This window comes from Rhincodon typus, chromosome 3 (assembly GCF_021869965.1).
Source record: "Rhincodon typus isolate 14 chromosome 3, sRhiTyp1.1, whole genome shotgun sequence".
Lineage (NCBI taxonomy): Eukaryota > Metazoa > Chordata > Chondrichthyes > Orectolobiformes > Rhincodontidae > Rhincodon > Rhincodon typus.
Genome location: NC_063334.1, coordinates 55600211 through 55627192, shown reverse-complemented (window position 1 = coordinate 55627192; position 26982 = coordinate 55600211). Strand labels below are relative to the sequence as shown.

Here is a 26982-nt window from a genome sequence, read left to right as displayed (position 1 = left end):
GCCTGCTGTGGCAGTGAATTACATAGATTCACCACTCTCTGGCTGAAGAAGTTTCTCCTTATCTCAGTTTTAAAAGGTCTTCCCTTTACTCTAAGGCTGTGCCCTCGGGTCTTCATCTCTCCTACCAATGGGAGCATCTTTCCAACATCCACTCTGTCCAGGCCATTTGGTATTCTGTAAGTTTCAATTAGATCCATTCTCACCCTTCTAAACTCCAATGAGTATAGTCCCAGAATCCTCAAACGTTCCTCATATGTTAAACTCTCCATTCCTGGGACCATTCTTGTGAACCTCCTCTGAACCCAACCCAGGGCCAGTGCATCCTTCCTGAGATATGGGGCCCAAATAGAACAGATATACAGACAAGACAAAGATCTGCAAAAATACGAGTATAAGACATGGACAAAAAGGAGAAAATTCTGTGGATCAATTGTTGAGAATGAAGTGCCTTTATAAGTTCTTTTGGTTTTGGCACTTCATAATCAACCATGGTGGACGTTAGTTCTATAGCCCGTCAGTAGGACATGGTTTTGAGTGCTTAGAAGTTCTTTTTTGAGGTTTTGTGTTGTTTGTCTTCAAGAGGGTGAGAGATGGAGAATCCTGTCTGGGCTAGCACACTTTTCCTGGAGCTCTGAGCGCAACTGCTGTCTTTCAGTTCTGTGACAAACTGCAGCTTGACCCCGAAAGCTGTTGCTGGGCAGTTAACAACATCTGGATTGATAAATCGACCAGATATTAACTCATCAAGAGATAAAGGGAAGGAGACAAAAAACAAGTAACTGTAAGCCAGTTAGCTTAATGTCTATTGTTGGGAGAATGTCAATGTCTGTTACAAAGGATGTATATTTAGGAATGCACAATATGATCCAGCATAGCCACCATGGTGTCATAAGAGGAAATCATGCCAGACAAATTTACCGGGATTGTTTGAGGAGGTAACAAGTAGGATAGATAAAGAGGAAGTAGTGGATGTAATATATTTGGATCTTCAGAAGGTGTGCTGAGGTACCACACATTTGGCCACTTAACAAGGTAAGATCTGACTATGTTGAAAGAAGTAAATTCGCATGGATAGAGGATTGGCTAACTAATAAAGACAGAGTTGGAATAAGGGGATCATTTTTAGATTGGCAACCTATAACTACTGGTGTGCCATAGGGATCAGTGCTGAAGCCATAAATATTTACGAAGATACTAATGACTTGGATGAGGAAAACAAATCTACTATGGTTAGGTTTGTGGATAACACAAAAATAGGTGGATAGGCAAGTGGTGAGGATAAGACAAAGAGTCTGTAGAGGGATATAGATAGGTTAAGTGAGTGGGCAAAATGTTGGCAGATGGAACTTAATGTGTGGTATTGTGAAGTTTTGCACTTAGCAGGAAGAACAGAGGAGCTGAATATTATTTAAATGGAGAAAGACAGCAGAAAGTTGTAGAACCGAGGGATTTGAGAGTCCTTGTCTGTGAATCTCAAAAAAGCTGGCATTCAAGTTCAATGAGTAATAGGAAATAGTTGGCCTTTGTTTCAAGGTGAATAAAGTACAAAATTATTGTGCAGTTTTGCTAAAACTGTACAAGGTGTGAGTCAGACCACAGCTGAAATACTGTGAACATCTATGGGCCCCTTATCTAAGGAAAAACGTATTGGCTTTGGTGGCAGTCTGAAGAAAGTTCACTAGGCTGATATCAAGGATGGAGGAGAAGTTGAATAGTTTGGGCCCGTACTCATTGGAATATAGAAGAAAGAGAAATGACTTATTGAAACATACAAGATTCTTAGAGGGCTTGACAAGGTAGACTGTTGAGGACCAGAGAGCATAATTTCAATATAGGAGGTTGTCCAATTTAAGATAGTGGTGAGGAGGAGTTTCTTCTCTAAGAGGGTTGGGAATCTGTGAAATTCTATGTCATATAGGGCTATTGAGGCTGGGTCATTAAGTATATTCAAGGCGGAGATAGATTTTCTTAATCAGCAAGGGTATCAAGGGTTTGGGGAAAAGACAGGAAAGTGGAGTTAAGGATTATCAGATCAGCTATGATTTCATTGAAGGTGGAATACACTTGGTGGGCTGAATGGCCTACCTCTGCTTCTATGTCTTTTGGTCTTATGGTGTAATGTAGGTATATTTACTTTTACCTCATGTTTAAAAAAGTATTTCAACACAAATTGATATCACAAATTTTTTTAATGTTATGACAGTGACCCCCAGTCAGAGACAACTTTAGATGTGGAGCCAACACAGCATGCATTGGAAGATAAATCACACTTTAAAATTAAAAGGTATGAAACTTGCATGTAAAGACTAAAAATGTTCACATTTTTCTTTGTTTAACTTTGGAAACAGAAGTAGGTTAAAGTGCATTGTCTTACATGTCATGTAGATAACTGAACAATAAATCAAGGGCAGGTATGTCACGAATTGATCCTAATGGTTCCAATAATAAAATTTAGAAAATAGCATATCACAGGTTTACTGGAATAATAATTATTAACCAAGTATTTATTTATCAATGCGTGGCTGAGGAGCTGGGTGCAGGGGAGAAGGATTCACATTTTTAGATCATTGGAATCTCTCCTGGGGTAGAAGTGACGTATATAAGAAGGACGGATTGCACCTGAATTGGAAGGGGACTAATATACTTGGGGGGAGAATTGCTAAGGTGCTCGGGAGGATTTAAACTAGTAATGGTGGGGGTTGAGACCCCATGAGATAGTGAGGAAAGAGATCAATCTGAGACTGGTAGAGTTAGGGAAAGGAGCAAATCAAACAGTCAGGGCTGGCAGGAACAAAGCAGGGAAAGGGCTAGGACTGATAAATTAAACTGCATTTATTTCGACACAAGAGGCCTTATAGGTAAGGCAGGTGAACTCAGGGCATGGTTGGGAACATGGGACTGAGATACCATAGTAATCACCGAGATGTGGGTCAGACATGGACAGGACTGGCAGCTTAAGGTGCCAGGGTATAGATGCTATAGAAAGGATAAAAAGGCGGGGGGAGTGGCATTTTTGATGAGGGATAACATTACAGCTGTACGTCGGGAGCATATTCCTGGTAATATGTCCAGGGAAGTTCTTTGGGTGGAACTGATAAATAAGAAAGGGATGATCATCTTCCTGGGATTGTACTATAGACCCCCCCCCCCCATAGTCAGTGGGAAATTGAGAAACAAATTTGTACGTAGATCTCGGTTATCTGTAAGAATAATCAGGTGGTAATGGTAGGGGATTTTAACTTTCCAAACGTAGACTGGAACTGCCACAGTGTTAAGGGCTTGGATGGAGCGGAATTTAGAATAGAAGAATCCCTACAGTGAAACAGGCCCTTTGGCCCAACAAGTCCACACCGACCCTTGGAGCATCCCACCCAGACCCATCCCCCTATAACCCACACACCCCTGAACACTATGGGCAATTTAGCATGGCCAATCCACCTAGCCTACACATCTTTGGACTGTGGGAGGAAACCAGAGCACCCGGAGGAAACCCACGCAGACACGGGGAGAATGTGCAAACTCCACACAGACAGTGTGTACAAGAAAATTTTTTGAATCAGTATGTGAATGTACCTATTAGAGAAGGTGCAAACTTGGCCTACTGTTGGGAAAGAAGGCAGGGCAGGTGACTGAGGTGTCAGTGGAGGAGTACTTGGGGGTCAGCGACCATAATTCTATTCATTATAAAACAGTGATGGAAAAGGATAGTCCTGATTTAAAAGTTAAAGTTCTGAATCGGAGGAAAGCCAATTTTGATGGTATTAGGCAAGAACTTGCAAAGTTGTTTGGATGTTCGCAGGTAAAAGGATGGAAAATGGGGAGCCTTCAAAAATAAGATAATCAGAGTCCAGGGACAGTATGCTCCTGTTAGGGTGAAGAGCGAGGCTGGGTAGGTGTAGGGAATGCTGGAGGACAAGAGAAAAGAAACATATATCAGGTATGGACAGCAGAGATTGAGTGAATCCTTAGACTACAAAGGCAGTCGGAGTATACTTAAGAGGAAAATCGGGAGGATAAAGAGGGGACATGAGATAGCCTTGGCAAATAGGGTTAAGGAGAATCCAAAGGAATTTTATAAATACATTCAGGACAAAGGGTAACTAGGGAGAGAATAGGACCCTTTAAAGATCAGCAGGGCTGCCTATGTGTGGAACAGCAGGAGATGGTAGAGATACTCAATGAGTATTTTGCATCGTTGCTTACTACAGAGAAGGATATGGAAGATATAGAACGTGGGAAATATTTAGCGACATCTTGAACAGTGTCCATATTACAGAGTAAGAGGTGCTGGATGTCTTAAAACGCATAAAGGTGGATAAATCCCTGGGACCTGATCAAGTATCCCCTAGAAGTCTGGGAAGCTAGGGAAGTGATTGCTGGGCCCCTTGCTGAGATATTTGTATCATTGATCACTGCAGGTGAGGTGCCAGAGACTGCAGGTTGGCTAATGTGGTGCCACTATTTAAGAAAGGTAGTAAGGAAAAGCCAGGGAACTATAGACCAGTGAGCCTGACATTTGTGGTGGGCAAGTTGTTGGAGGGAATCCTGAGGAACAGGATTCACATGTATTTAGAAAGGCAAGGACAGATTAGGGATAGTCAATATGGCTTTGTGCGGGGGAAATCATGCCTCACTAAATTGACTGAATTTTTTGAAGAAGTAACGAAGATGATCAAGGGCAGAGCGGTGGACGTGATCTATGTGGATTCAGTAAGGTGTTTGACAAAGTTCCTCTTGGTAGACTGGTTAGCAAGGTTAGATCACTTGGAGTACAGGGAGAACTAGCTATTTGGATATAGAACTGGCTTGAAGGAAGAAGACAGAGTGGGGTGGTGGAGGGTTGCTTTTCAGACTGGAGACTTGTCACCAGTGGTGTGCCGCAAGGATTGGTACTGAGTCCACTGCTTTTCCTCATTTATATAAATGATTTGGATGTATGGGTGTACATAGGAGGTATGGTTAGTAAGTTTGCAGATGACATCAAAATTGGAGGTGTAGTGGACAGCGAAGAAGGTTACCTTAGTACACTGGGATCTTGATCAGGTGAGCCAATGGGCCGAGGACTGGTAGGTGGAGTTTCATTTAGATAAATATGAGGTGCTGCATTTTGGAAAGGCAAATCAGGACAGGATGTATACATTAATGGTAAGGTCCTCTGGGGAATTGCTGAACAAAGAGACCTTGGAGTGCAGATTCATAGTTCTTTGCCTTAGAGGTGCCCCAAATGAATCGACTCAGTTTACTCCATTTGACTTGATATTCAGACACAAAGTAGGAGAGCCTTTAAAATTAAGGAAAAGTTGAAAGGTCCGAAGTCAAATCTGACTTGGATTATGTATCTGAGGTGAGAGATAGATTAAACAGAATTGGTGAATTAGCTAGACAACATCTGAAGGTGGCACAGCATCTTATGAAGCAAGAAGCAGATAAGAAATCTAAATTTCGGATGTTTGCTTGTGGGGATAAAGTATTGGTGCTGATACCAGTGGTAGGAGACCCCTTCAAAGCAAGGTATTGTGGTCCTATCAGATTTAGAAGTAGTTGAGTCAGGTGAATTATCTGGTAAAGATGCCGGATAGAAAGAAGTTTTATTGGGTATGTCATATGAATATGTTGAAACCCTACTACGACAGGGACAGGGAACCTCAGCGATAAATCAGAATCCGAATCACTTGATTTTAATGTGCCTCAAAGTAAGTTGGATAATGAGGAAGTTCTTGGAGAGTGGAATAGGATTGCTGTTTTGCCTGCCATCTGTAAGGCTTTTTTGAAACAGTTGTTTCACTTTTTGAGGCTCTCTATATTGGCAACTTCAGCTGCTAATTTCTAGGTACAGACAAAGCACAAATTTCTTAAAGGAACCACATGTTTTAGCTTCCTGTCTTCCACATCACAATTACTCTGTGCAACTTTGTAACATTTCCCACCCCTTAAGAAAAAAATGAACCATCATTATGAAAAGATGGCTTCATTTGTTTTTCTAAATCTTAACAGTATTACCATGAAATACATAGCTCAGTACTCTAAAGTTATACCTTTCATATTAATTCTAAATATACATAACATTGAACTGTTCTGATTCTATCTTGTCTACACATTTTCTTTAAACCCGCGATAATGCATCTGCAACAACATTTTGCCGTCCCACAACATATACAATTTGTAAGTTAAAAGCCTGTAACATAAGACCCCAATGAAATAGTCTCATATTTTTGTCCCTAAATTTTTCCAAAAAAGTGAGGTGCTTGTGGTCTGTATACACAACTGTCTCTGACATTATGCTCGTAACATAAGCCTTAAAATGTTGTAAGGATAGTACCAAACTCAATAATTCTTTTTCAACAGTAGAACATTTTCTCTGATGAATATTGAGTTTCTTTGAAAAATATTCAATTGGCCTTTGAATTCCACCATCATCCTCCTGCATCAATGCAGCTCCAACCCCTATATTGCTGGTGTTGATAGCGACTTTAAAGGATTTTGAGAAATTTTGGAGCTAAAACTGGTATGGTGGTTAATAAGGCTTTTAAATTCTCAAATGCCCCCTGGCATTGTTCTGTCCACTGACATTTTGTGTTGTTCTTTAGCAAATCTGTCAGCGGTGTCTCTGTGCTACTAAAGTTTGGCATAAATTTCTGGTAGATTCTGCTCAGTGCCAAAAATTGAAGCAGCTGTTTCTTCGAGGATGGTCTCGGAATTTCCTCGATAGCCTTCGTCTTTATGTTTCTCGAGGTCATCATTCCATGTCCGATGTTATATCCCAAGGATGTCACTTCTACCTTTGTGAATTCAGTTTTTGCTAAGTTTATAACCAGCTTTGCCTCCCATAGTCTTTTAAAGAGGTCTGCCAAATGTACCATGTGATCTTTCCATGAATGGCTAAAGATCACTAAGTCCTCTATGTAGACAGCGCAATTATTCAATCCTGCCACAACTCTGTTTATAAGTCTTTGAAATGTGGCTGGTGCGTTCTTCATACCAAAGGGCATTACTTTAAATTGATGCAACCCATTTGGGGTTACAAATGCAGAAACTTCTTTAGCTGTCTCTGACAAAGATACTTGCCAGTAACCACGGAGTCACCTGCCAGAGTTAGCACCATTCAGCTCTGAGAAAGCCCATCTAATTAAGCAAAGGTACCATGGTATTTTAGCTCAAAGTTCTCATTGAAGAAATTACGGAGAGAAAATATCCCTGTTGGCAGAATTAACGGAAGAAAGGTGTTTATGAGGAGACCAGAGACGACAGAATATTCCAGAAGGCAGTCTCTCCAAGTTCGCACAGACTAAGTTATAATTTGTTGCTTCATATTAATTGGGTTTATATTAGTGCGACTTGTCTTTATTTAAACAGCATTCCAATAGAATTTAAACCAGTTAGGAAGTTGTTAGTAGTATAAGGGGGAATTTGTTAGTAATTTTGTTAATTTGTTCATTGTTGAGTTAAATAAATAAATTGTTTCTTGTTATTTGTGAAGTGGAGATCAGGAATTTTCTTTCTTTTAACCACTCTTTTTAATAGATTACGAGGGGAAAGAGGAGCTTCTCTGGCCACCCTGCTATAGCAAGGATGTTGTGAAACTTGAAAGGATTCAGAAAAGATTTACAAGGATTTTGCCAGGGTTGGAGGGTTTAAGGTATAGGGAGAGGCTGAATAGGCTGGTGCTATTTTCCCTGGAGTGTCGAAGGCTGAGGAGTGACCTGACAAAGGTTTATAAAGTCACGACGTGCATGGATCGGGTGGATAGACAAAGTCTTTTCCCAGGGGTGGGGCAGTCAAAAACTAGAGGGCATAGGTTTAAGGTGAGGGGGGAAAGATTTAAAAGAGACCTAAGGGGCAACTTTTTCACGCAGAGGGTGGTGCATGTATGGAATGAGCTGCCAGAAGAAGTAGTGGAGGCTTGTACAATTACAGCATTTAAAAGGCATCTTGATGGATATATGAATATGAAGAGTTTAGAGGGTTATGGGCCAAATGCTGGAAAATGGGACTAGATTTATCTAGGATATCTGTTTGGCATGGACGACTTGGATGGAAGGGTTTGTTTGCGTGCTGTATACTCTGACTCTATCTTCCATTCAAATTTCTGCTTTCTGGAACAAGATTTCAAGACTTTACCTTCTAATGTGTAATCTCTCGAGTAACCAATTTGATCCCCTTTTGTCTCTCGCAACTTCATTTTGACTATTCCTGTTTTCTTCATTTTCAGCAACCCTAAATTTGCTTGTTCTTGACACAATGGCCCACCTGATGCACAATACAGTCTGAGATGTTCCTCCACAATGGTATACATTGACTCACCTACTTTATCCATTTCTGTATTCACTGATTCACTTCATTGGACTGAAGTTCAGGGCTAAATTCATCACCGTGCATTTACCTTCTAAATAGCTTTACATTCCTCATTTCTATCCTTTCCAGTTCACGATTGATTCTTTGCATTCCTAATCAAAATACATTTTTTTGCATTTATTTTTGAATTTATTTTATCACTGTCTTTAAGGCATTCTACAGTAATTATAGACCAGAGCTGAATTAAAATTATACAGAATTGATGACACAGAAAAAGACCAACCGGTCTATTTCAATGTTTAAACTCTCCTCTAACCCTAAGACCGTCGGAAATAAGGAGACCACTTTCTTTGCAATTCAGTAGGATCATGGCTGATCAACATTCCTTACATCCACTTTACTGCCCAGTCCCTATGATTGTTGATTCTCCTACTGATCAAGAATCTATCTCAACCTTAAATAAATGCTAGGACTCTGGCCCCACAGTTGTCTGTGGCAAGGGAGTTTCAAACCCTCAGAAGAAATTCCTCCTCATCCCAGTCTAAAATTGACATCTCTTAATTGTGAGACTATATCCTCTGGTCTTAGACTTTCTCATGAGGAGATACATCCTTTCAGTATTTACCCTGCCAAGCCCCTTAAGAATTCTACATGTTTCAATTGGATCACCCCTCATTCTTTTAAATTCCATTTGAGTAAGTTCTAACTTATAGAATAGCTCAAACCCTATAACCCTGGCAGAAAGATTTACAAGGATGTTGCCAGGGTTTCAGGTTTTGAACTATAGGGAGAGCCTGAATCATCTGGGGCTATTTTTCCTGGAGCATCAGTGGCTGACGGGTGACCTTATGGAAATTTATAAAATCATGAGGAGCATGGATAGGGTAAATAGACAAGGTCTTTTCCCTGGGTTGGGAGTCAAAACTAGAGGGCATAGGTTTAAGGTGAGAGGGGAAAGATTTAAAAGGGACTTAAGGGGCAACTTTTTCATGCAGAGGGTAGCGCATATATGGAGTGAGCTGCCAGAGGAAGTGGTGGAGGCTGGTACAATTAGAACATTTAAAAGGCATCTGAATGTATATATGAGCAGGAAGGGTTTAGAGGGTTAGGGGGCAAATGCTGGCAAGTTGGACTAGATTAATGTAGAATCTCTGGTTGGCATGATTGAGTTGGACTGAAAGATTTGTTTCCGTGCTGTATGTCTCTGTGACTCTAACCTTTTTAAACCTTTGCTCGTAAGACAATTCCACCATATCTGGGATCATCCTAGTGAACTTTCCCTGAACTGCCTCCAATGGAATACTATCCTTTCTAAGATAGGGGAACCAAAACTGCTCACAATACACTAGATGTGGTTTCACCAGCACCTTGTAAAGTTGTAGTAAGACTTCCTGTTTCCTATACTCCAAACCCTTGAAATAAGGGCTAACATTCCATTAGCCGTTCTGATTACCTGCTGCACCTGTGTGGTGTAGCTTTCTCTGTTTCATGCAGAAGTACCCCTAATTTCCTTGGTGTTGCAGTTTTCTGCAGTTTTTCTCTGTTTAAATAATACTGCTGTTTTCCCTTACAAAATAAACAATTTCACATTTTCCCACACTATAATCCATTTGTCAACTTACTTAACCTATCAACATCTCTCTGTAAACTGTTTGTATTCCTCTTGCCACCTGCCTTTCCACTTATTTTTGTGCTGTATGCGAATTTGGCTGCGACACAATATAAATGACATGGAGGATGGAAGCATATGTTGTAAACAGTTGTGGTCCCAGCACTGATTACCTCCCTTTTTCATCTCACTGTTAACAACAGCATCCTCCTGTTTATATTTACTTATCTTCACCTTAACTGAATCTATACTCTTCATCTCAGTCACTGTCTACGGTAGCGGATTTCTCATTCTTCTTATTCCCCAGGCAAGAAAATTTCTTCAGAATTCTCAATTTGATTTCATTGTGAATATCTTATAATGAAGTCTTCTGGTTTTGTCCTCTCGTCAGTGGAAATCCCATGTTTACCCAATAAAAACCTTTAATAACTTTAAAGATGCATTCGGTCATTTTCAGTCTTCTTCAAGAGAAAAGAAACTCTCCTGGCTGAATTTTCCCAGCATTAAATGTTGTGGACATTGACAAGAAAACTGGTAGAATTGGGTGAGATTGGCTGGAAGGAGATATCTGATGTCGAGAGCAAAAAAAAGTCCCATTTTACAACCAAATGTTGAACACTGGGACATTATTCTTGCTGGTGAGAGGGGAGATGCCAATTTGCATAACATCTTGTCATTAGTCAATCACATCTCTTTGATATGCAATTTTCACTTCTCCCACTCTCCAGATCGAAACTAGACATGAATGCTCAACATGTAAGTTACCAGCAGTAACCTGGCAACTCCAGCTCATCAACTTGTTACCCCAGCCCCCCATCTTGAGCACCAGTCACCAATATCTCAGGGCATGCTCCACACGCATCCCCTGGCCACTAGGAATCTGGTCCCTATTGCAAAGTGGGAGACCAGTTTCCCTGTGATATGTCTGGAGCAGAAGACAGCAGCTAGACTGTCAGTGCTTGACTAGGTGCATGACTGGGTTTCAAAGTAGCAGCAGTGCCATGAATTCTGGGAGATCCTGGAAATTGCCAATACTTCTGCCCATGGTGAGGGGGGAGGATATAGCAATAAGTTGTCATAGGGGCAAGATTGGAAAGATAGAATGAGAAATCTTGTTAAGACTCATGAAGACAAACCCTCCATGAAACTCACCAAAATTAACACTTTTCTGGTAAAATTCAGCCTGACCTGTTTATCCTTTCCTAATAACTATAATTCCACAGTTCTGTAATCATCCTTGTAAATATTTCTTTATCATCATTGCTAATGCTTTTATACTATAAAATGGACATATAGGTCAGACTTATCAACTTCTTGTCACAGATGTACAGATTCTGTCAAACTTGGTCTGTTAGTATAACGTTTCAATGGTGTTTCCCACCTGCCATCAACTTTGTAGTCTCACTTAAGTTTGGACCAGTACTCTGGATGTGTGAGAATGACTTAATGGCAAATAATGTGTTAAAACAACTTTTTAAATAAATCATTCATAAAAAATTATAAACAATAAAATAAAAGATAACATTATTAGAAAGAAAATGCCATGTGAGTATATACAAAGAAAGACCCTTTATTATAGCACAAATGGTAACCCAAATTGGTCTGTTCAGAACAACTCCAAAAATGGTAAAACACCCCCAAATTAATCTGTTCATGACAAATGCCTAAAATGATGCACATCTCCTGAGTACATTATTGTGATATCAGCTACTGTTACTGACAGAAAAGGAAGATTCCAGAATGATATCTGCCCCAATAGATCATTCCAAAGAAAAAATTCAATGTAATGGCCATTTACTGAAACAGAAGTACACAAAGCTGAAGATTTTCTTTAACAATAAAACAAGTTCATTACATATAGAGAAAAACAATAAAATGAAGAAACCTAATCTATCTAAATATAGAACACAGGTTATAAAAATCTTATAACACTCAGCAAGTCAAGGTTTCACCCTATTTCCCAACACAATCACTTTACAGAAGTTTAAATTTGGAGAGATGACTCCTCTACCTTAAACCTTTTAAGTTTGATTCAACTGATTTTTCAAGTTCTTTCCTGTGAACATCACAGCATAGATCGCCACATCTCTGAATAGCCTTACACGTGGGTGGACTCACCAGTCAGTCTTCGGTAGTTGACGAGACCACTCTGGTTGAAACACTGAACTCTAGAGGTTGTGCCCTTCTTTGTTCAATTTCTTGCTCCATTCCAGCTTTTGATGGCTTCTTCAGACTTTCCCAAAACAGGAGTCTGACAATAATAAACCCTTATCAACTTCTTACAGGTTTATGTAAAGCCTACAGAACTTGGGCTGTTAATATAATGTTTTGATGGTTTTTCCCACATGCCATTAATCAAGTCATACTGCTGATCATTCCAAGTCCATCTCCTGACTCCACCCACTTGCAAGGCTATTCTTTGTCCTGGCTTTTAGTTCAAGGGTGATTGAATAAAAAAAAAATAATATTGGCAAGTCTGAAAAAAGCAAATAATTCAGACAATGCAACTGTTGCAAATATGGCCTGTGTTGGTCAGCATCGAAAGACCTTTGTGGTGGATGGGGAGAACCAAAACTACAACTAATATTACTATTGCTTACATGATTAACTCAAGTATTTCATCAAAGCACAATTGTGCTTAGTTCTAAATTAATGTCAACAAATTAACATTTAAATTAAAAAAAAAAGTGTAGTGAAGATTTGCTTAAAGTCAGAAGCAGAGCAGAAATAAAATGTAAGAATATAAACTGCAAAATCTAATGATTGCTGATAGGTCTAGAAATGTGATGATCAGACCTTCCAATTGTGGTCTAACTATAATTTGATAGAAGTTTAGCATAATATCTCTTCTTTTCAATTCTGTTTCTCCAGAAATAAACTTGAATGCTTGGTTTTCTTTTGGCCTTATTAACTGAGATTCATGTTTGTGTTTTGCGTATTTCTGCTCTTAAATCCCTGTGATCCTAGTATTTTGCAATTTATGTTCAGTCTTCTTAGTTTACCGAAACATTGTACCTTATATTTACCTAGGTCAGAATTAATCTGCAAGTATATGCCCATTCTGCATTAATGTATTTTTGTAATTTATCGCAGAGCTGTTCAGTGTTGATGATCTTTCCCATATGGTGTCATCCACAAATTTAGAGATTTTGAAGTTGATTCCAAAGTTTAAGTTACAAGTGTGAATTGCACATTTTGAACCAGACAAACTGGCACTGATCCTTGGGATCCACTTCTTATCTTCTGCTACTTTGAAGAACTATCCTTTAGTATTCATTTTGATGCCAGTGGTATTCTTTTCTATCAATTTTGTAATAAAATGGAAATGTGCATGGATGAACTTGTGCATACACGAAGTTCACATCTCACCAACTATATATTAGTATTTTAATGTACACTTAAACATACACCCATGTATAATCAAATGAACGCAGAAAACACTTATCTCTCCCTACACATATAGTTACATACATTCAATATTAGTTGTCACGCAAATATTATTGCATCTCGCAACACACATACTGCAAGAGACATACAAGGTCTATCAGTAACGAGATCCAATAAATTAAATCTTTTTACAATTGATCCATTGTTTTGTCTGTTCAGCCTCTTCAGAGCTTGTGGAAAGAAACATGAACAGGTGCAAGAATTCTATTCAAAGCACAAAAAAATTATTCATCGTGTAATTCGGATCGTCTTCCTGACAGGTAGTGTTCAAGATCAGTTAATAACAGAAAACATGATTAATTATGTATTAATTTTTGGTATATGGTACAAAATGTTGTATATAAACGTTATTTCAGTCATATCTTTAAGTGAATTCCTCTAAGGGGAGACATTCCTATTAAACGCTTATAATGGAAAAAACTGGAATGTAAGGATTTGTTTATAACAATTATTGCTTTTTGAAAAATAATGGCAATTTTTTTTCCACAGTGACTGAAATTGCCATGTTTAAATAAGGATAATATTTTCAGTGGCTTTCATGATCTCCATTCTTTTGAGTTCTGAGAAAGTCGGTGCTTTCAATGCAGACACATTTACAGTTTACTTTCAGTCTTCTGTGGACTGATTAGCGAACCTATTTTGAGGACTTACAAGTTTGTCAGGTTAGGTCTGTTTTCCCACTTAGCAATATGAACCTGGACCCTGGAGTAACAGGGGTTCTACTATTTAATATTGTTCATTTTTGGCCAGTTCTGTTAAACAGTATAGCAGCAAGAAGATATAGGTAGGCTGTGTTAACGACAATGGCACAAAATCATATCCACCATAGGTTTGCCACTGAATTCAGAAGCTTAAATTCCAAAACACTGCTTCTGGCAAATGTACCCTGGCCTTCAGGTAGTAAGTATAAAGCGTTCCTTAACAAGCCAAGAGACAATGCATTCAGGCACTAGGGAAAATGATCTGCAGACATTCATTAAATTGTTTTGACTGTTTATAGTAACTAGGTTGAAAAAATATCTGTTTGTTTGACTGACTGGTAGTTCTGCGTTTGGAAACATACAGCAAAGTTACTATTGTGATTTGGAATTGGCATTTTCATTTTGTGCTATAGCGAATTGTGTTCCAACTCTTAGCTCATTGTTAGGGAGGATATTTTGGCCATGGAGAAAGGTTTACAAAAATTATACCAGTATGGCAGGGAATTAAGTCATAAGGACATATTATACAAATAGGCCTGTTTTCTGTAGAATTTAGAAGGTTAAGAGTGATCTGAATGAAAGTCTTCAAGATAACAACAGGAAAAGGCAGGATAAATAAAGAAACTATTTCCACTGATTGGAGATTCTAGAATTAGGGAGCATAGCCTGAAAAGTAGGACTGGACAGGGTCGTAGAGGTTTGAATCAAGCTTCTATAAATATTAGTCGTTGCTAGATTTAGTAATTTGAAATATGTGAGATGGATAAAGTTTTGTTAAAGGTATTAAGAGATATGAGCCAAAGGCAGGTAGATGGGGGTTAGGTCAGCGATCAGCCATGATCTCATTGAATGGTGGAACAGGCTCAAGGGACTGAATGACCTATTCCTGCTCCTATGTTCTAATGTTTCTTGTAGATTGCCATCTGTTATTCTTCAAAGTCTGCTCATCTTCTTTTGTGAACTGTGCAGCTGTTTCACTTAATTCCATTTTTAGATCTTGCTAAAGACAAACATTTTGAAAAGCAGACCACGAGATCACAATTTTAGAATCGCAATTGAGAACAAACTGCTTGACTTCTCATGACCAGTGCAAATTACTTTAACAACTAGGTTACATTGGTTTAGGCTGAACATGGCGGGGTGGGAGACGGGGGGAATGTGGTGGGTGGTGGGCGGTGGGGTTGGAATCATTGAACATCTGAATAAGTAAATCATCCAGTAAAAATTCAGAATTTTTGCAATGAGTCGTTCAGCCATGAGTGCTGAATGGACGACCCATCACTGCTCCCTCAGTGTCTCGCATACCAGTCTTCGTCGAATTTGATATGTTCCATTTGATATAAAGAAATGGCTGGGTACAGTGAATGTAGCAAGGCTGTAGTGCTGGAGACTTGTGCTACAGAAAGAGCGGTACCTCTCGCTAAACTTGTCTGGTATAGCCACAACTCGGGCATCTCTGGGAAATTCTTTAGAATCTTCCAGCATATCCAGTCCTCAAAAAAAAGAGACAAACATAATCCAACCACCTACTGCCCCATCAGCCAATCTTAGTAATTTCACAAGTGATGAAAGGTCAACAGTGTTACTAGGTGGCACTTACTCATTAATAAATGCTCACCAAAGTTCTATTTGTGCTAGGACTAATAAGTATCAGACCTCATTCAGCCTTGGCCCAAACTTGGAAAGAGAGTTAAAATCCAGAAGTGAAGTAAGATGTCAACTTTGTCATCTTTGTCATCTTACCTTTGTTGTCAAGTCAACATTTGATTCATTTGAGGCAAGTAATCCTAGCAAATCTGAACTTCTGGGAATGAGGGGGAGCCCCCCTACGCTGAATGAAGTCTTATCTAGCATGGAAGAAACTGGTTATGGTTGCTAGAGACCTTGGCTTAATCTGTTCAGTTGCTTTATCAGTGACCTTCCTGTCCATCATAAGATCTGAAGGAGGATATTTGCTGACAGTTGTGCAGTTCCATTTGCAACTCCTTATGCTGCAAACGTGGATTACATTTGGGCTAATGCTAATAAGTGCCAGCATCTCTTTTTGACATTAAACTGCATTACTATTGCTGACTTCTCCATCATCTACGTCCTGGGTTTGCCCTTGACCAGAAACTTAACTGAAGCAGAGAGTTACATATTGTGGCTATAAGATTAGGTCAGAGGCTGTGTACTTAATGATGATTAACTTATCTTTTGGCTTCCTGATCTACAAGGTTAGCAATGTGATGGATGACTATCCATTTACTGAAATGATCATAACATCAACAACACCAATGGATATTGTTGAGCTCATAACAAAATAGCCCATATTGTGTAGAGCTGGAGGAACACAGCAGGCCAGGCAGCATCAGAGGAGCAGGAATGTTGATGTTTCTGGATAGGACCCTTCTTCGGAAGAAGAGTCCCGACACAAAACGTCAACTTTCCTGCTCCTCTGATGCTGCCTGGCCTGATGTGTTATTCCAGCTCAACACTATTGTTTCTGACTCCAGAATCTGCAGTTCTTGCTATCTCAAAACAGCCCATATGATTGGCACCCCTTTGTTCACCGTAAAAAATGTTCACTATTTTAAAGGCAGGTACACTGACTCGAGTCAATCTGACTAAATGGATAGCAGCTGCATGCATACTTTGGGAGACTGGAAGCCATTTGGATTGATGTAACTTATGTGCAGAGCGCTGATGGCCACAATTACATCATTAGTGACTGCTAAGACTCTTCGTCATCCATAATAGAAATGCCCTTGAATCTGAATTATTGAATTTAATAGACTGTGTGCATACCAATTGTCAAAAAAAAACTTGTTGCTCCTTGGAAAGAGCCAGCCACTTCAAAGTTCAGAGCTTTGGTAATTCTATCAGTCATTGGTCTGAGTCATTGAAGTAGTATGCAGGTTTGTGCACAAGTCTTGTGCAAAAGTCCCTTTTCCTGATTCTTTGTGGCCGAAGACAAAATTTCTAACTAGTTGTCTAGAAGACAATGATCCTGGTGGGAGAGTCTGAATCTGTTTAGGTGCTGCCTAATTCTTAAGAAATAGGAACAGAAGTAGACTGTTTGACCTTTTTGAGCCGGCTCAGACATTATTAGGATCATGGCTGATCTGATATGCCTCACATCCACTACCTGTGTTTTCTCCATAACCCTTGATTTCCCCTACTGATCAAGAATCTTCTATCTCAGACTTAAAGATGCACAAGGACTCTGCCCCCCACCTTCTGGGGTAAGAAGTTCCAAGGACACTCAACTGTGTAAGAAAACAAATTCCTCCTCATCTCAGTTTTAAATTTGCTGATTAGATTCTGCCATGCAGGAAACCCCCTTTTCAGCATTTACCGTGTCAAGCCCCTAATGTTTCAATGAGATCACCACTCATTCTTTTAAACTCCAATGAGTAAAATCCAACTGTTTAGTCTTTGCTTATAAGCAATCCCTTCATTCCAGAGAACCTTCTCAGAGCTGCCTATAATGAAATAATATATTTTCTGAGATAAGGGAACCAGCATTGCTCACAGTACTCCAGATGTGGTGCCACCAATACCTTGTACAATTTCAGCAAGACTTCCCTACTGTTATACTCTAATTTGTAATAAGGATAGTCTTCCTGTTTTCCTGGCTTATCTGGGTGCTTTCTCTTCCTCGCAACATCTGCACCACACATAAGGGGATTCCAGTATGGAACCTCATATTTAAACTTTTCTCTAATTTTAGGAAATTCCTTTGAGAGGATGTGGAAGGTTAAGCATGGGTTCAGGATTATATTGTTCACCAGAAGGTGATATTCACAATGACTTCTCAAAATACAGTATTGCAGTTAAAATAGCAAAACCCACAGCCTTTGACTTGGATGACAGAAATAATGTACGTTGCCCAGGTTTACAGATGACAGAAAACTATGGGAAAGCAAGTAGTGAGGATGACACAAGGCCTGTATAGAGGGATATCAACAGGTTAAGTGAGTTGGCAAAAACCTGGCAGATAAAATATAATATGGGAAAACGTGAGGTTGTGCACTTTGTGGAAGGAACATAAGGGTTAGGGATGTCTCAAAATTGTTGAAGCATTTTGTCAAGGGGGAAGAGTGAGAAGCCAGAAGTTGTTGTGTACATTGTTAGGAACGACATAGTTAGGGAAAGGGTTAAGGCTTTGCATAATTGTTTTAAGAGGTTAGGTACGTTAAAAAGCAGAACCTTGAAGGTAGTAATCCCTGGTTTACTCCTGGTGTCACATTCTAATGAGAATAGGAATGAAAACATAGGATAGATAAATCAATAGCTGAAGAGATGGTGCAATGTGCAAGGATTCAGATTTTTGGATCATTGGGATCTCTTCTAGAGCAAAAAAGACCTGTTCTAAAGGGATGGGTTTCATCTAAGTTGGAAGGGACCAATATCCTGGTAGGATGATTTGCGAGTTCTATTTTGGAAACCTTTAAGCTAGTAGAGAAGTGGGTTGGAGGGTTCCTAAGTAGTAGTAAAAATAGAAAGACAGATGAGGATGATTTTGAATCAGAAAAGAGCAAGTTAATTAGAAGAGGCAGACAAGAGCAATTCAGAGAACGAGGTAACTCTGAGTGATTAAACTGCGTTTATTTCAATGCAAGGGGTGTTGCAGGTAAGGCTGATGAACTCCGGGCATATATGGGAACATGGGACTAGGACATCATAGCTGTGCACAGGCACAGAACATATAGCCTTTGCGCTTCACTCCACTTCACCTGATGAAGGAACAGCACTCTGAAAGCTTGTGATTTCAGGTAAACCTGTTGGATTAGATTCTGGTGTCATGTGACTTATGACTTGGTCCACCCCAGTCCAAATTGGCACCTCCACATCATGGCCACCCATTTAAGACAGAGATGAGGAGGAAGTTTTTTGAGTATTGAGAATTTGTGGAATTCTTTCTCAGAGTGCTGTTGAGGCCTGAGTGCTAAGTGTATTTAAGGCTGAGATAGACAGATTTCTAATCATTAAGGGAGTTCAGGGTTATGAGGATAAGGTAGAAAAGTGGAGTTGAGGATTGTCAAATCAGTGGACCTGATGGGCCAAGTGGCCTCCTTTTGCACCTTTGTCTTGTGGTCTTTGCTTTTATCAAGTTATTTCTCCCTTGATCAGCACGAAAGGCATAGTTACATTATCAACTAAGCTACGTTAGTTTAGGCTAAACGTGTGGTGCTGTCTACCATCTTTAGCAGAATTTTCCACAGAATAGAAATTAGGAAAATCCCTGTGGATTTGAGGCTAACTGCAAATTGTACTTTAAGATTTGTTGTTGTACAGCCAATAAGGTACTTTTCCCAGTACAGTCACTGTTGTCGTGTAGGGAAATGCAACAGCCAATTTGCAGACATCGAGATTCCAAATGCAACAACAAGGCAACTAATCATATCTGTTTTTTTGAAGTTTAAGGCATAGTTGTCAGTCAGGACATTGGGAGAACTACGTCTTGTATACTTCACTCTTATTCCACCTGAAGTAGATTAATGTCCCTTCCGGAAGTCAGCAATTCCCACAGTACACTGTTTCTTTGCTATTACACTACAATGTTAGAATAACTGCTCAAGACTCTGATGTGGCACTTGAGTCCCTGGTAGAGTTGAACACATGAATTTAAATGTATTTCATTTCTTTTGCAGGGTACTTTTGCATGGTGATCGCAGCATGTATTTTGAATTTTCAAAGAGCCCTGGGACTCCTTATTTTAACATTGATTGCCATTTTCTTTTACTTTTGGGATACACTTATTACGAAGTATGGAGATACAATTGCTGAGTTTATTTCTTCACATAGCAAGTTCATAAAACAAAAGTGGATTCTATTCAAAATGTGAGTAAAGCATGTAGCTAGAGATCTGTATCAATTCAATTTAGTTTATCCTTTTTCTACAATTTATGTATTTTTGTGCTCATCCATCTTAGTGTCAGTATGACAATTTTTAACTTTCAGGATAACATGCATCAAGTCTTCCCAGGGGCTTTGTAGGCTCAGAAGGGGGAGGTTGTGCACCATTTCCCAATTGCAGGCAGTTGTTAAATGTTCCAGCTGCATGGGTCTGGCCAAGAGTGGTGATGCACCTCATTGTAGTCCCGTGCTGGTGAGCACCCTCAGGCTGACTTTGTAAATTCTAGTGGGGTCAAGGATGGAGAATATGTGGATGTAGACTTGGCATTTATGCCAGTGTATTCATAATAAGTTTAGAATGCGTTCACAGCATGATATTTTATAACCGTATTGTAGTGGCCATAATTTTGTAATATCATCCGGGTGATCCAAATTAATCCTGTTTGTTATGCACATGACTTCTTGACTCAGTATGAAGCTTGAGAGAATAACCCACGATGATCTCCAAAAGTTATTTCTCTCTAATTTTAATTAATTGATGCCCGCTGAACAGATAGTTTGCCCTTGTTTACCAGTCTTGAGCTATTTTGCCCAACCTGTCAGTTATCCTATTATAAATTAATGACTTTTCCACAAAATTTAGTGTAATTTTCAAATTTACTTAACAATGTGACCAGATCATTAATGAAAAGAAGAGGATCCAACATTGAACTCTGGGAATTCTACTCTCAATCAGTTCCTGTTGAAAAATTTCATTTAAAACCCTTTTGTACTGTTCTATAGTAATTTATTTTCAAAAATAATCTTTCAAGAATCTTTTGAAAATCCAAGAGAGTGATCTACTATGTAAAAGCAGAATAAAGTTCCAGCTCTCTATATGCTAAATTTTCCAGAAGAGAACACCGCTTCTGTGTTTCTTTTTGTATCTGTAACCAGGTAAGCTAACAAAAACATGTGTTATGTTGATCCAAAAAGGAGAGAGATAAATAACAGTGCTTAAGATTCATCCAAAAGTTGTGTGCTTCATTACCATACGTTTATGATGATCTGTGAAATAGAGCTGGTGGAAGGACAAGTATTGATAGCTTAAGACAATTGTGTAAGATTGTGTTGAAATGACAGTGTAAGATCGTGTAGAGGAGATGTGGAATTGAATAAATACTCTAGAGATTTATTTTATTCATCTGCAAGATGTGGGCAACACCAACTCGACCTCAACCTTTCTGTGGCAGAGGATTCCACAAGCTCATCACCTTCTGGGTGAAGAGATTTCTCCCCATCTCAGTCCTAAATGGCCTACCCGGTATTCCTAGACTGTGACTCCTAGTTCTGAACTTCCCAATCATGGGAATATCATTCCTGCATTTACCTTGTTTAGTCCTGTTAGAATTTTATAGGTTTCTGTGAGATTCCCCCTAATTCTTCTAAACTCCAGTGAATATAATCCAGGCTCTCCTCATATGTCAGTCCTGTCATCCCAGGAATCAGTCTAGTAAATGTTTGTTGCACTCCCTCCATAGCCAGAACATATTACTAAAGATGAGGAGACCAAACTGTACACACTACTCCAGGTGTGTGGTCTCATCAAGGCCCTGTATAGTTGTAGCAAGACATCTCTGCTCCTGTACTTGAATCCTCTTGTTGTGGAGGCCAACATTCCATTTGCCTTCTTCACTACCCACTGCATCTGCATGCTTGTTCTCAGTAAATGGTGTGCAAGGACACCCAGGTCTTGTTGCACCTCCCTCTTTCCCAATCCATCCACATTCAGATAATAATCTGCCTTCCTGCTTTTGCTACCAAAGTGGATAACCTTATTTATCTATTGTATACTTCATCTGCCATGCATTTGCCCGTGTACTCAACTTGTCCAAATCACACTAAAACATCTCTGCTTTCTCACCGTTTGCCCTCCCAACCAGCTTTGTGTCATCTGCAAACATGATATTTCATTTTGTTCTCTTATCTAACTCATTAATACATATAGTGAATAACTGAGGTCCAAGCCTCTGAGGTCCCCCACCAGTCATTGCCTGCCATTCGGAAAATTTGTTCCTACTTTGTTTCCTGTCTGCTTACAATTCTCTATCCATGTCAGTATATTACCCTTAATCACAACTACATAGTAATCTCTTGAATGAGACTATATTGAAAGCCTTCTGAAAGTCCAAATAAGTCACATTAACTGCCTTTCCTGTTTCAAGTCTACTAGTTACGTCCTTGAAAAATTCCAGTAGATTTGTCAAGCATGATTTATCTTTCATAAACTCATGCTGAATTGGTCCAATACTGTCACTGTTTTCAAGTACTTTGATATTAAATCTTCTGTAATGGACATTGGTATTTTCCCGATGAAATAATTGAACAGAGACTGGTATACTGTCATCAAGACATCCTTTATTTACCAGTACACTGGCTGTAGCTTGGAGTCAGTCCTCTGAATCAGGAGACTCTGAATCCCCTGTTTACATCTGCCAGGGCTCTCTGATTGGTCCAGGTTAACAACCCCAATCAAGGATCTTAGTCAATAAGATCCATCTGGTTCCAATCACCACACCCAACTACCAGTATCAAGTTAACCAGCCTATGATTCTGTTTTCTCCCTCTCTCCTTTTTTAAATGGTGGTGTTGCATTAGCTATTCTCCAAACCATAAGAACTATTCTAGAGTTGGTAGACTCTTGAAGGATGACAACCAATGCATCTGTTATTTCTGGGTCACTTCTTTAAATACTCTGGGATGTTGATTATTGGGCTCTGGGATTTGTTAGCCTTTAATCCCATCAATTTCCCCAACACCATCACCCTACTAATACTGACTCTGTTCAGTTCCTTCCTTTCAGTAGACCTTGTATTCCCTAACATTTTTGAGATGTTATTTGTGTTCTCATCTGTAAGATAGAGCCAAACTATGTATTTGGCTGGTCTGCCATCTCCTTGTTCCCTGTTATAACTTCCTCTGTTTTTGATTGTAAGAGACCTGCATTTGTCTTCACTGATCTTTACCTCTTCACATAATGATAGAAGCTTTTACAATCAATTCATATTTACTCTACAATTTACTCTTGTACTCGATTACAACCTCCCCCTCCTTCCCTGCATGCCCCAACACCCCCACCCAATCAATCTTAGGTCTGCTGCAATTTTCTTTGGCCAATTTTTAAGTCCTTTCCTGGAACCTGCCATCCATGTGCTGTGTGTATAACATGCATTGTTGGGGAGGGAGTTTCTGTATTTTGACACACTGGTAGTGAAGGAACAGTCGTATAATACCAAGGCAGGACATTGAAGGTTTGAAGAGTAACCTGTAGGTAGCGGTGTTCCCACCTATCTTCTGTCCTAGTTCTCCTATGTGGTGGAGGTTGTGGACTTCGAAGCTACAGTCTAAAGAGCCTTGGTGAGATGTTGTAGTGCAGCTTGGGACACACACTACAGTGTGTCAGTAGTGGAGGGAGTGAATGTTGAAGTTTCCAAAGGTAAAGGGGCTGCTTTGTCCTGATTGGCTTCTTGAATCTTGTTGGAGCTGCACCCGTCAATGCAATTGGAGCATGTTCTATCATGCTTGTGATTTGTGCCTTGCAGATGATGTATAGGCTTTAATGACTCAGGACGTGAAATACACGTTGCAAAATTTCCAACCTGTCACTTGGTCTTGTAGCTACAGTATTCCAATGGCTGGTCCAGTTCAGTTTTTGGTCAATGAAGATTCCGAGGATGTTGATAGTGGGGGATTCAGTGATGGTATTGCCATTGAATGTTACGAAGTATAGGCTTTTATTTCTACCTTCCCTCATCTATTGGGTTTACTCTGGATATGATTAACCCCAGGCTGTCCTAACAACAGGATATACCCGATTGTTCTTTACTGAAGCAAGGTATGCTCCAAAAATAGTATACTAAGAGTAATACATCATAAACTTACTCATATAATGCTTACAGTCACAAGTGAACTGGTTTACATGGACTTCCAAGAATCAGAACAAAACAGATCTAGCCTACTCTGTCTCAACCTCCATTCATTGATTAGACACCTCCTGTTCTTGAGCTAGTTAACTATTGGTCAAAGGCACCATTTTTTGACTCGTTTCCAAAAACCTTAACACTGTTCAGCTTGCAGCAGTTAATCAGATTGATCATTGGCAAATATCACAAATGAACTATGGTGAGGTGATCTTCCATTCCTTCAAACTTTCGCCTCTTTTCCCTGAAAAGAGGGTTATCTCTCAATTTTTAACAAACGACCTCAGGTGAGCTTGCTCATGACTGCTGCATATTTTGTGTTATCTAATGAATTGTATGATATTTGCACAGCATGACCCTATGATCAACTGCGTCATGTTTTACTGACAAATGGTTAATCACATCCAGTGCACTGTGTCTGTTTTAAATCAGGACTTCAGCCAGACAAAATGTTCAATTCATCACCTACTGAATGACAGCACTTTTTAACACACGCATTTCTTCAGAAAACACATTAAATGTTAAGAAATGGCCCAGGGGTTTTCAAATAATTAGGTCACCATCTGACAGATTGACCTTTCAATAGAGTAGGCTTCAATTTTTTTCTCTTCTTTCAGCTAAACCAGAAAATTCAGGGTGAGATTATTGACCCCTAACGAGCACAAGCATCTTTCTTTATGCTCGGTATGACAATGGAGGGTTTTCCCTATGTTTATGATTGTATCCAGTTTTGCTAGAGTTCCTTGATGCCATGCTTGATCAAAGGTTACCTTCATATTAATTTTGTATTATGTCCATGTTTAGATCAAGGTTTTAGTGAGGTCAGAAGCTGGGTGAACCTGACGGACCCAAGCTGAATGTCAGTGAGCAAGTTATTGTTGAGGAAGTGCTGCAGAATAGCACTGTCGATGACACCTTCCATCACTTTTCTGATTTTTGCTAGTAGACTTGGCCGGGTTAGATGTGTCTTTTTTTTTGTATATGTGACATAGTGAGGCGATTTTCCACATTGTGGGTAGACGCCAGTACTGTAGCTGTACTGAAACAACTTAACTAAGGCTACAGCTTGCTTTGGAATATGTCTTCAGTCCTGTTGTTGAGGCCCACAACCTTTTCAGCATACAGTGCCTTTAGCTGTTTCTTAATATCACGTGAAATGAATTGACTGCATGCTGGCACCTGTGGGGCTGGGACGCTTAGGAGGATGCTGATATGGATTGATGCTTCAGCCAGTCTTTTCCATTGATGCACTGGGCTCCCTCAGCATTGACAATAGGGATATTTGTGGAGTCTCCTCCAATGATTTGCATAATTGTCCACCACCGTTTGTGACTGGGTACAGCACAACTGCAGAGCTTAGATCTGATTTGTGGGTTTTGGGATCATTTAGCTTGGGTATCACATGCTGTTTACGATTTTATTTTTGGAAACTAGTAACCAACAGAGTCGTCATGGATTTATGAAGGGGAAGTCATGCTTGACAAATCTGTTGGAATTCTATGAAGATGCAACTCGTAGAGTTGACAAGGGGGAGCCAGTTGATGTGATCTATTTGGACTTTCAGAAAGCATTTGACAAAGTCTTGCGTAAGAGATTGTTGTGCAAGATTAAAATGCATGGTATTGGGGAAAGTGTATTGAGGTGGATAAGAAACTGGTTGACAGAGAGGAAACAGAGAGTGGGAATTAATCTGTGCTCTTCAAATTAGCAGGCAGTAACTAGTGGATTGCCACAGGATCGGTGCTTGGACCCCAGCTATTCACAATATATATTAATGATTTGGATGAGGGAACAAAATGTAACATCTCCAAGTTTTCAGATGATACCAAGTTGGGTGGGAGGGTGAACTGTAAGAGGATGCAGAGATCCTTCAGCATGATCTAGACAGGTTGGGCGAGTGAGTAAATCATTGGCAGATGCAGTATAATTTGGATAGATGTGAGGTTATTCAATTTGGAAGCAAAAGCATAAAGGCAGATTACTACCTGAATGGCTGTAAATTAGGAGGGGAGTGTGCAGTGGGACCTGGGTGTCCTTGTGCACTAGTCGCTGAAGGTATGCATGCAGGTGCAGCAGGAAATAAAGAAAGCAAATGGTATGTTGGCCTTCATTGCGAGAGGTTTTGAGTACAGGAGCAGGGATGTGTTGTTGCAGTTATACAGGGCCTTGGTGAGGCCACACCTAGAATATTGTGCAGTTTTGGTCTCCTTTGTCTGAAGAAGGATGCTGTTGCTCTGTAGGCAGTGCAGCGAAGGTTTACCAGGCTGCTTCTGAGGATGGCAGGACTGACGTACGAGGAGAGATTGACTAGGTTAGGATTGTTTTTGCTGGAGGTCAGGAGAATGAGGGGGTAATCCCATAGACACTTCTTATAGAGACATAGAAAATTCTAATAGGATAGATGCAGGGAGAATGTTCCTGATAGTGAGTGTGTCCAGAACTAGGGGTCACAGTCTGTGGATTCAGGGTAGACCATTTAGGATGGAAATGAGGAGACATTTCTTCACCCAAAGAGTGGTGAGCCCGTGGAATTGATTACCACAGGAAGTAGTTGATGCCAAAATATTGAATGTATTCAAGAGGTGGTTAGATATAGCACTTGGGTTGAATGGGATCGAAAGTTATGGGGAGAAAGCAGGTTAGGCTATTGAGTTGGATGATCAGCCATGATCGTGATGAAGACTGAAGCAGTCTCGAAGGGCTGAATGTCCTCCTCCTGCTCCTATATTCTATGTTCCTGAGAGTTGTAGCTTCAACAGGTTGACACCTCACTTTTGAGAATGCCTCGTGCTGCTTGTGGCAAGCCTTCCTGCACTTCGCATTGAACGAGGATTGATTCACTGGCTTGGTGATAATGGTAGAATGCGGGGGTGTGTTGGGCAATAAGTTCAGAGATTATGCTTGATAACCACAGCACCTAATGGATGCCCAGTTCTGAGTTGCTAGATCTGTTTTATATTTTTCCTGTTCAGCAAGTGTCGGACAAAACAATGGATGCTATCCTCAATCTGAAGGAGGGACTGTTTCCACAATGACTGGGTGGTGGTCTCTCCGACAGATACTATCATGAACAGATGTGTCTACAACAGGTAGATTTTTGAGGATGAAGCTAGGTCATTTTTCTGTCCAACTG

General features: G+C 39.9%; 1 protein-coding gene across 13 annotated transcripts in view; it reads left to right on the top strand.

Annotated features, from left to right (window-relative positions):
• LOC109926406 (solute carrier family 28 member 3-like) overlaps window positions 1-26982 on the top strand; it is a 184823-nt gene that overhangs the window by 12711 nt on the left and 145130 nt on the right. For all 13 annotated transcript variants that reach the window (XR_007261780.1, XR_007261779.1, XR_007261778.1 and 10 more), the window contains exons 3-5: window positions 2204-2284; window positions 13508-13608; window positions 19686-19875. Coding sequence is in view for 9 of the 13 variants with exons in the window: in XM_048595196.1 (XP_048451153.1) it covers window positions 2204-2284; window positions 13508-13608; window positions 19686-19875 (372 nt within the window). In the remaining 4 variants the exon portion in view is untranslated. The remainder of the gene's footprint in view (window positions 1-2203; window positions 2285-13507; window positions 13609-19685; window positions 19876-26982) is intronic.